At 40.2% G+C, this 11,459-nt stretch overlaps 1 protein-coding gene across 1 annotated transcript; it reads right to left on the bottom strand.

The window, feature by feature from the left end:
* Nucleotides 1-5,660: 5,660 nt before the first annotated feature.
* LOC124620320 (putative uncharacterized protein DDB_G0286901) lies at nt 5,661-10,730 on the bottom strand. Its single transcript, XM_047146994.1, has 2 exons — nt 10,716-10,730; nt 5,661-6,833 (listed from the first exon to the last, which is right to left on the bottom strand). The coding sequence occupies exons 1-2, from the start codon at nt 10,728-10,730 to the stop codon at nt 5,661-5,663; spliced, it is 1,188 nt and encodes a 395-aa protein (XP_047002950.1).
* Between the last annotated feature and the right edge of the window lie 729 nt (nt 10,731-11,459).

The raw sequence follows: 11,459 nt of genomic DNA on the forward strand, positions 1-11,459 counted from the left end.
AATTAACAACGAACAGATTTACCTACATATGGAATCAAGTATATGGTCCTTGCAAAGTAGTGGAGGGGTAGTTTAGTGATGATACAGAAATTGCGAAACATGCAGCCGCGTCATTGGACAATGTTGAAATTACGATAAAATTGCAGCATCTCGTCGACGTCTCTGGCGCTCATATTGAACAAATTGTGTAGACGGCAGTTAGTAATAAAATGAAGATTGTGCCTTTCCACTTGTTTCACCTTTATGCCCATGTCCTATTCCTAGTCTGTTATGCACAGAAACAATTCCATACTTCTTGCATTCACAGCCGCAAATTTGCACCTGGTAGCTGAACCTAGAACTAATGTTTTCCAGCGTAAATCGGTTCCGTATTCTCATTAGAACATGTTTCAAGTTTCGCTGCCATACGATAATTACAGCCCACACTGGACCTCTGTGACTATCTGCACTTTAATTTGCGCCCAGTACTTCATTTCGCTTTGAGACAATACACTAACTACACAAAAACGACTACGTTAATTGTAGCATGTTGTTCCTGAACTGCTTCCACACATTCCTCACACATTTTCATTTGTGTCAAACATAATGGGATAACGGAAACACAACAAAACGAACCTAGCAAATTCATGGTTGGAAGTGAAAAATCAGGACGGTATTTTAAATCCCATGTTCCTCAAGTTAAATAAATGTCTACCAAAATATATTAGCTACACTAGTTAAATACGAGTCTTTTTTTTCTCGTATCGTGATGAAACATAACATGTAATTGCAGTAATTCAGCTATTTTTCAAACATTTCTTTGACGCTGCATATTTTCTGCAGTTTGTAAAACCAAAAAAGAACTAACTGGATTGTAGGTTCTTTTTTGCCTTCTAATTCATATGTACCCCCTTCAGGAAATCTACCGTTCTTCCTGCAAGTTCATTCTAATACCTCTGATCTGTAAGTGGAATTATTACGGTATTCTTCACTAAAGCAACAAATTGGTTGCAAAGTTTATGTACGGACTCTAGCATAGTGCACGAACTGTTCCAGCATGTGCAGAACTTCGGCTCGAAGCATGAGCAGAAGCCACTTTTCCTCAAATGTCCTAAGTGCTGTTATACAATGAGCACAACAGAGATGGCTTTCGCGTTCTTCCGAAACTTTTTTTATTGGAACCCTGGTCAGAGAGAAAAACAAAATTATGCAACATGTCCGGCGAAATTTAGTATCAGTCATCCTCTCTTGTGCGTCTTTCATAGTATTTACTGCCGTCAGCTTAACGTCCGTGAATTCGGTTATAAATAGAACGTTATTTGCAAGAGACCGATCTGTGCCTAAGTAATGCGCTCTGTCAAATAGTTCAACTTTTACACGTATCGGTCCACGTATATTAACCGTCGTAGACTTTTTTTTATTAATAACTTACTTAATAACAGCAGGTCTTATACGGTTTCGGACTGCACGAAGCCTCTTCTTTGATATGCCTACTTACAGTAGAAATATTTAACGTAACATCTGAAACGCTGACATCTCGATAATTCTTTGACACTCATCAGAAACACCTCTCGCTTCTAAAAGGTGTCATCTGTTTAGCACACATTGCAACAAACTTCGCTGTTGTCTTTTATTACTACCTTCATTTCTGAACGATGTCTGTGTGAGATTTCTTACAACTGTGTTTCTTTAAATGAGTTGTTCCCGACTGGAAACACAGTAATGTTGATCAGTTTACTCGTGACACATGCTGTAGAATTTCTGTTTTAGTTTACAACATATATTTATTCCTTCCTTCACTTTTTGGACTCTCCCGTTTCCTCTACGTTTACGCATTGGTTTCAGTTTTACTTGATACTGCAAATACTTCTTCACTCTGCCTGATTACAAATACACCACGAATGAGAAGCCTCTGCTGGATGTAGCTGCGCAGGGATGAAAGCACGTTTAAGGTGTTTGGAGTCAAACGTTACCTAATACTCGGCCATGGCCTCCACTTAGTGCGGGCCACACACACACACACACACACACACACACACACACACACACACACACACACACACACACACACAAAATTTGTTGACCGACCGACGAATTTGGTGACTGTCTACACAACGCACGTCCTAACCGACAATACTCATTTATTTGAGCGCCGCCCTGCTCCTAGAGCTGGTTGTGACGTTCTGTTCTAGGCGATTCCGCTTAGTATTCCACAGGAAAAGAATTGGGATTTGGCTTGGCTGTTCGAACTAACAAGGCCAGAAAAACCCGTGTTAAAGCTGTGGGTAAAGAAATGGCTAATGCAATGGACCAAATGCACGTACGCTTTGTTACTTACGGAGCCGAGACCCGAAGGTTTTCGGAATTATTTAAGAATGGATGAAAAATGCTTTTCGGAGCTCCTGAACGTCAAACGATAGCCACATACAAATTAGAGCCACTGGTGGAAGTTACGAGGACCTCAGATTCAGTGCAATTAATGCCCACAATTATTATCTAAAATGATTCTTGAAATGTGCAAGGTGATTCGTAGTTGCTTGAGGAAATATTTGTGATAAAGCAGAAGCGAAACGAAAATTAAATTCATAAAGTTTACATGAATATAATTCATGTTCGTATGTAATAATATTATACTCTGTAAGTTCAAGAAAGTTATTTCAGATTAGAAGGACGACTGCAAATGGCGGTGCATATTATGTAATAAATTCAGCAACATATTCTTAAGAAATGAAACACTTAACAGTTGTTATAACTTAAGAAAAGTACTTCACTTTGCTCTTCATAGCAGGAGGGGTGACGATAGGTAGAATTTTTGTAACACTTCCAATCATGATCCAAGTGTGTAAGTCCGTCTACTGTCTGTAATTCGGTTTCTAATTTTTATTTTCTATACGTATCGGAATAAAAATCGAATCTGTCTCTCTTTAAGGTTATCTGACTTCCTTTCCGATGAGTATTGGAAACAAAACCGAGAAACAGACAGACGACTAACAGTTATTCACAAATGTGTGTACTTTTTGTTTTCTCTGTTTGGCACATGAAACTACTACAGATTCGCTTAAAAAAGAAAGAAGCACTTGACTTCTTACCCCTCTATTGCTATACTGCTCGCACGGCACGTCCCACAGACATCTGAAGACTCGAAAACTTTCCAAAAACTCTGTCGTCAAAATTTCGTCTGCCTCGCACACTGCCATGTTAGCCACATTCGGCATGCACTGAACCCCGCGCGTAGTCACTGAAGAGGAACCGTTGTAGGGGGCGGCTCGCACCACAGGCTACACAGTTTGTACGGCGAATGGGGCCGTGGGCAGGCGGGTGCGGCTGTCTGCTGGTCTCACCTAACCAACCCAACGCAAAGGAAAATCGCTCTTTAGACCACCAAGCCTACAGGCGTACAGTTAGTCGGTCGGTCGGTCAACAAGCTACACACGCACAATTTATCGGTCGGTCGATAAATCGGCGCATGTATAGGGTTTAGGGAAGGACGGGATCGAAGTCGGCCGTGCCTTTTGAAAGGAACCATCCCGGCATTTGCCTGGAGCGATTTAGGGAAATCACGGAAAACCTAAATCAGGATTGCCAGGTGCATGTATAGGGTAGGGTCCTTTATTGAAAGTGAGACTCTGACAGTAACTGAATGAGAGAAAGAGCTCGAAAATCTAGATTTCGGAGCAGCAGATTACGATGTCTCATAACAGGCTTCTGACTTCAGTGTTGAAGGATTTCAATACTATATCTTGCCAGATATGTAGTATACCGAAGCAACATTACGACAGATCACTGGCGACACACGCTGAGGAGTTACTGGCAATGCTTGAGGAAAGTTCGGTTGGGTGGCTGACTACGATTTCTCGCGTTCGGCCATTTAGGTATAGTATTTCCGTGATTTCCCTAAATTACTTACTGAAAATGTCGCGATGGTCCTTGTGAAAGGGCACGGCCGACTTCCTAGTCCACCCTTCCGTAGTCCGAGCTTGTGCTCCGTCTCTAATGGCCTCGCTGTCGACAGCACGTTAAACTCTAACCTCCACCCCCAGCTACGAAACTGGAATTAATTTTTGTCCAGATATATGGAGCCACAATTTGTACACGGAAATTGGTGCCACTAAGAACCTGTGCGCCATACTTTGGGAACGATTCTCTACTTTTCATCCGGAAGTAATTAAAATTCGCGCCAGAACGGAAGCATTTATCCAGCTGCGCTGGATATCATCAAAGACCAGGCAAAGGAAACAGAGGCAGCTCAGTGTCAGGAAGCTGGAAATACGGATTTGGCATCAAAAATGGTTCAAATGGCTCTGAGCACTATGGGACTTAACAGCTGTGGTCATCAGTCCCCTAGAACTTAGAACTACTTACACCTAACTAACCTAAGGACATCACACACATCCATGCCCGAGGCAGGATTCGAGATTTGGCATCGGTTTAGGGTCTAAATGAATGGTATTTGAATATACAAGGCTCCTACACACACACACACACCAGTTTATCGGATGGCAGAATGCCCAAATTGGTCGCAGCCTACACACGTCCGAACCGACTATACTCGGCGATTATAGTGCCGTCCTGATTTTTGTTTTATCTTCAGTTCATTGCGTTTTTGTTCCATGAGATCCGGCTGGTTTTTCACAGAAATAACAGGGTTTGCTTTGGCTGTTTTAAAGGTAAGAAGGGAAAAAAAGCGGAGAGAAAGCTGTGGGCAAAGAAATGGCCAATGCAAGGGAAGAAATTCACCGATGTTCAGGCTGAGAGCTTATAGATTTCCTGATTATTTAAGAAGGGGTGAATCATGCATTTCGGAGCTGCTGGACATCATAGAACCAATCTTAAAGGAAAAATAATGCAGTACTGACAGACGTGTTAAATTTCCAGGAGACACTGTTAGCTGTATTATGATATCTCGCCACTGGCGACAGACATTCAGTACTGTCATACCGCTCCAATTATGAACTAAAATTATTCCTGAAACGTGCAACGTGATCTGTAGTTGACAGAGGAAATAAATCATGATAAAGTAAAATAAATAAAACAAAAGACGTTCATGAAAACGTTATTAACTGATTTATGGATGTAGTGTTAAAGACGACCTGTAAATTTCAGAACCTCATTTCATATTTGAGCAAGAAACACTACACACGAGGGTGCATCATCTAGTATATACGATAACAGTTACGTAAGAAATGAAACATTTAGCAACTGTTAGAAATGAAATAAATAAATAAATAAATAAATAAAAATAAATAAAATATCCCAAAATTTGCTCTACATGGAAATAAAATCTAAAAGCAGAAATAAAGAAGATAGACAGAGCTAATCTCGTGTTGCACATAGAGCAATCAATATGGATTCGTTAAAAAATGAAATAAGTGCCTTATTTCTTGCATCTCTATTGTTATACTCCTTGCACGTCGTATCGCGGAAGCATCTGCAATCTTTGAATTTCTCTAAAAACTCTGTCCTTAAATTTTCGTCCGCCTAGGACGTCGAAATATATATTACAAAAGTATTTAATTCCGAGAGCTGTGTCAAAACAGGAGTTCTACTCATGCGGTTGGCACGATCGCGCTACACACGACACATTTTCTTCGGTCGGCTGTCGACTGGTCGGACGCGCCCGACATACCGAAAATGAAATTTTGTCGGTCGGTCAGTCAAAACACCAACACACAGCCAATTTGTTAGACGGTCGGTTGTTGGGGCGCCGCGAGAGGCGCTGCTATCGAGTCACGTGATCTGCCTGACGGCTGCAACGGATGATACGAACAGTTGCGGGTTATTCGTCTTACTTGGTTATTCTTGTAGACATCGCGTATTGCAGAGTTGTTTGTACAGAGTTGGCGGGAGTTGTTGTTGTTGGCAGGAGTTGTTGTTGTTGGCGGGAGTTGTTGTTGTTGGCTGGAGTTGTTGTTGTTGTTGTTGGCGGGAGTTGTTGTTGTTGAACAGAGCTGTTTATTTGTTGTTGGGAGTTGTTTTTTGCTGTTGGGAGTTGTTTTTTGCTGTTGGGAGTTGTTTTTTGCTGTTGGGAGTTGTTTTTTGCTGTTGGGAGTTGTTTTTTGCTGTTGGGAGTTGTTTTTTGCTGTTGGGAGTTGTTTTTTTGCTGCTGGAGTTGTTTTTTTGCTGCTGGAGTTGTTTTTTTTGCTGCTGGAGTTGTTTTTCTTGCTGCTGGAGTTGTTTTTTTGCTGCTGGAGGTTGTTTTTTTGCTGCTGGAGGTTGTTTTTTTGCTGCTGGAGGTTGTTTTTTTGCTGCTGGAGGTTGTTTTTTTGCTGCTGGAGGTTGTTTTTTTGCTGCTGGAGGTTGTTTTTTTGCTGCTGGAGGTTGTTTTTTTGCTGCTGGAGGTTGTTTTTTTGCTGCTGGAGGTTGTTTTTTTGCTGCTGGAGGTTGTTTTTTTGCTGCTGGAGGTTGTTTTTTTGCTGCTGGAGGTTGTTTTTTTGCTGCTGGAGGTTGTTTTTTTGCTGCTGGAGGTTGTTTATTTGCTGCTGGAGGTTGTTTATTTGCTGCTGGAGGTTGTTTATTTGCTGCTGGAGGTTGTTTATTTGCTGCTGGAGGTTGTTTATTTGCTGCTGGAGGTTGTTTATTTGCTGCTGGAGGTTGTTTATTTGCTGCTGGAGGTTGTTTATTTGCTGCTGGAGGTTGTTTATTTGCTGCTGGAGGTTGTTTATTTGCTGCTGGAGGTTGTTTTTTTGCTGCTGGAGGTTGTTTTTTTGCTGCTGGAGGTTGTTTTTTTGCTGCTGGAGGTTGTTTTTTTGCTGCTGGAGGTTGTTTTTTTGCTGCTGGAGGTTGTTTTTTTGCTGCTGGAGGTTGTTTTTTTGCTGCTGGAGGTTGTTTTTTTGCTGCTGGAGTTCACCTATTTGCTATTTGGGAGTGGAGTTTCTCACCAAGTTAACAGCCATGGTAAGTGAACTGATATTTCTTATAAATTCTATTTTACAGGGATGTTAAGTTTTAAGAAAACGAATGTTAATGTTTTAATTGATGTTCTTGTAAACATGTTATGCATGTAAAATGAAAATAGATGGTATGTCGATATCATCCACTCATTAAAACTTCCCTCTGGGATAACTTGTATAATAGCTTGCTCTTTGCGAATATTTGTTTTTTTTTTTTTTTTTTTTTTTTTACAGTAAACATCAAAAATGAACATTTTACATCATTATTTTGCGTGTTTGGATTCGATAGATGGTTGGTTTTATATTAGTCAGCAGTGGCTGCGCTATTTATTTTCGCAGTAGAGGTTTTCCTTCCGTCATCTGACTTCAGATTTCGTATCCATCCAACTCTAAAGGCTCTGGGTGAAGGCTGTGAGAAGAAAAGCTTGTAAACTCACCAAATGTCGCATAAGTAGTTTTCTGAATTTTCGGGAAGAGGACAGGGAATGCATATAAAATTCATTGTCTGTGATAATGAAATTTACGAGCAAGTCATTGCTAGTTGCAGTGGGAGAAGAAATTGTCTGTGATAAGTTTCCAGCAACTATTTCGTCCAATAGCAGACGATTATTTCCATTAATTGAAGGTGTTTTCTTGTTAGTATTTGGCAGTTGTTAGATAGTGGTTGGTAGGTGTCGTCGACTACGGTTTACCGTCGTTGGTTGGTCATATTTTTTGTACTATGGAGAGTTATAGTTAAAATGTGGACTTTGTGTTATATATGTTAACTGAAGGTTTACGTAACGGGTTTGACGATTTCAGTGTTTTTTTGTCACTATGGGCTTTCTTTTTTCTGCTGTATAGACCAAGTGAAATATGCTGTATCGATTTCTGGAGATTTGTGTGCGTTTCTGGTACCGAGGGTTTGGTTCAAGCAATACAGGTCAAGCGATATTACAATGCCATTGGTTTTGCGTGTTTGGATTTTGCTTACTGTGCAGATTTTCGTGTGCTTGATTTTAGGGTTAATATTTGTCTGGAAAGTTACGTTATTCATACAGCCTTTTGTCTCCCCCCCCCTCCCCCACTCCCCCCCCCCTGAGAATTCCTGCTTCTCGTGGTTGGCTCGTTAATGACTTTTTAGTAGTCGTTATTGCGCATGTTACTTAGGTTTGTTCGCGGATGCAATGAGTGGCACTATGAGGGACATATTCTTTATGCTTGAAAACCGGATTTCCGGTATCTTTATAACGTCATGAGTCAAAGCAGAATGGTGGGAGTCACAAACTTTCGGTAATCCCGTAAACAGTGCTATGCATTTTGTCATCTACTGAACTCTTTGTAGTTACTCAATGAATTGCATCCATTCTGATTCCGAACTGACGTTCTGATGAACAGTAAAACTGTACTGGTACATGACAGAATATGTTTACATCCTGATACTTCAAGCACAAGGTTTGCAATTGTAGTTAAGGGATTATATGCTCGCGTGTTCTATAATTTGCAAGTAACAGGTTGGAGTGGAATGTAACGGTTGCTGCTCTACTAGACGAAAGATATGTTCTAGACCTATAAGAAAAAGGTGGGATGGAAGCGACTGCCGATTTACTTCGATACACAGCTCTCAAGGGACTTGTTCGAAGAGTTCGTAATGAGTAGAAAGATAGTGCAAATCAGAAATTTTTTCCTTCCATTGGAACTTTCAAGGAAGGATCCGTCTTAGGAAAAATGAGAATCTAAAAGGGAAAAATAAACACCTTACGATACACCAAATAAAATTCTTAATGGTTCAAATGGCTCTGAGCACTATGGGACTCAACTGCTGAGGTCATTAGTCCCCTAGAACTTAGAACTAGTTGAACCAAACTAACCTAAGGACATCACAAACATCCATGCCCGAGGCAGGATTCGAACCTGCGACCGTAGCGGTCTTGCGGTTCCAGACTGCAGCGCCTTTGACCGCACGACCACTTCGGCCGGCTAAAATTCTTAGAACGGTAACAATATGCTAGAATGTCTCATAGGAAGTGAAAGAAGCCCTTTCATTTTGTTATAATGCCTGAAGGGTATTCGAAAACTGAAACAAATATAGTCATTCAGTGCTATTTAGGCGGTAACGTATACTAAATGTTCCTAGGCTTCGAACCTGTAAAAATATGGTCGCGTATTGTTTGTTGGTCTACATTAAGAAAAGACTACCAAACGTAATTTAAATTTCTGTCACTCAATGACATGATGGAGCTGCACCTAAGAGTGATTTTTATGCACGTATTCAAGCTGTTTCAAGCAAAGAGATCCTACAAGACCCCTACACACACTATCATCATCCTTTGAAGGATGAGGCTGTTGCCTGTTACGACCTCTCGAACAAAATCATACCCACCATTTCCCAGGCCTTCCAATATCTCCCATTCTGCTTGTAGTTCACGATCGTCTGAGGAATTCTGTGACCTGGAATTCTCATGAGGTGTTAGCTTCCAATCTTGACGATTTTTTTTTTTTTACTTTTTCATTCATGAAGAAAATATTTCTCTTCTAATTCTTCGTTTTTAATCATATTCTTGGCCAGCTCTTTGTCTTTCTTAGGAACCCCTTGTTTTTTTAGGTAACCAAACTTTCGACTACTTTATAGAATATCATGATGGTTTCTTTTTGTGCTTTATAGCCCAGTGGTGCCACAGAGGGCTTGACATTTCTGTATTTTATTTTCAATATCAGGTTCCAAATCAAAACTTACAACACAGCCTAAATAAGAGTTGAGACACTTGTTCTAAAACTGAATTATCTAAAAAAAATTTTTGACCTGACTGGAGATTTTCCTCAGAATGTCATTTTTGTTTTGTTACTAGAAATTCAAAAGCTGTTTTTCTTGTTAATTTCGCTTAGCTTGTATATTCATCCTTGTTAGCTGGTACACTGATCTTTGGAGGTCAGTCTGAGGTACATTCAGATACTCCTCATTCGTTATGTTAATTCCTTTGTTTACTTTACATTTACATTTGGGATAATGTCATTGTAGTATTGAAAAGGGTTGGTGATAGTCCACATCTAACGCCTTGGTTCAAATGGCTCTGAGCACTGTGGGAATTAACTTCTGAGGACATCAGTCCCCTAGAACTTAGAACTACTTAAACCTAACTAACCTAAGGACATCACACACATCCATGCCCGAGGAAGGATTCGAACCTGCAACTGTATCGGTCGCGTGGTTCCATACAGTAGCGCCTAGAACCGCTCGGCCACTAAGGCTGGCCTAGCGCCTTGGTTAATAATTGTCTTCTAATCGATTCCTACCTGTGTTCATAGCAATGCATGTGCTATTGTAAAGACTTTTCACTAACTCTGTTAGGTGGTAAGTATATCAATGTTCGGACATAATCTTCCATAGGATATCATGGCTCACACGTTCAAAGGCCTTCTGAAGATTGATAAGGCCCTATGGGTTTCTGCATTAAATTCCGTGTTTTTCCTATCAAGTCCTTAATTACATCCACAATGACTGTGCACAAACGACCTAAAACCATTGTGTTCTTCAGAAATAATAGTTTCTGTAATATTCTGCATGTTGTTATTGATCTATCTATACAGTTTGTAGCCAGTGTTTCGAAGACTTATGCCGCAATAGCTTCTACAATCATTGTTTCCATTTTCTGGAAAGACATTACTTCTGCTATATACAATGATCTGGCACTCTTACATTTCGATCAACAATCATTTATTAATTTTAAAGCCTTATTTAGTGGTAACCCTCTATATTTAATTATCTCTGCGTGTATTCCATCTATTCTTTTTTCCTATATTTCATGCCTTTCAAGGCGTGTTATAGTTCGTCTGTAGTAATTGCATCTACTGATTCATTGTACATACCTCCTCGAGTGTCATTTTCAGCCTTCGGTGTACACCACATATCTGTATAATTTATGCATTGCTAATAATGTTTAGTGAGACAGCGTCTTTTTCTTCCTTGTTGAGGGCTTTCATGACCTCGCATGCACATTGCTGTCTGCCATGTACATCGTGTTCTAAGACGCTTATGAATGGGTCCCATGACTGTTGGTGTGCTTTGCACGGTAATTGTTTGGCAGCATTCCGCTTTATTTCGTACGTCTGCAAACTTTCTGACGTTTTCATCTGTAGAAACTTCATACAAGCTATGTGTTGTTGTTTAATCGCTTCTTTAATTTCTGTGTTCCAAATTGAGTAGTTTTCCCCATCTGTTTTCTTCCTTGTACCAAGTGCTTCTAGGGCTTCTTCAATGATGCGGTTTTGATTCTCCATTCTATATCTATGTCTTTATTGACTGGTAATAAAGCAAGCTTTCCTTGGAATCAGTACTGATGAAGTTTCCTAACACTATATTCCGACAGAAGATATATTTTGATCTACTGTTGCTGTGGTTTCTTCACGAGTTTGTCTCCTTCCATTTTGGCAATAGCCTCATCTTACTACGTAGAAGGAAGTGGTCACTACCTATGTCTCGTCCTGTATAAACATGTATAAGATTCTTCATTTTATAATTAATCAGTGTGTAGTCAATCACAGACATTAATCTTCGCGCACTCCATATAAACTTGTTACTGTCTTTGTCTGTAAAATGTGTTTGTAATTTTG

The sequence above is a fragment of the Schistocerca americana genome, chromosome 6, assembly GCF_021461395.2.
Source record: "Schistocerca americana isolate TAMUIC-IGC-003095 chromosome 6, iqSchAmer2.1, whole genome shotgun sequence".
Classification (NCBI taxonomy): Eukaryota; Metazoa; Arthropoda; class Insecta; order Orthoptera; family Acrididae; genus Schistocerca; species Schistocerca americana.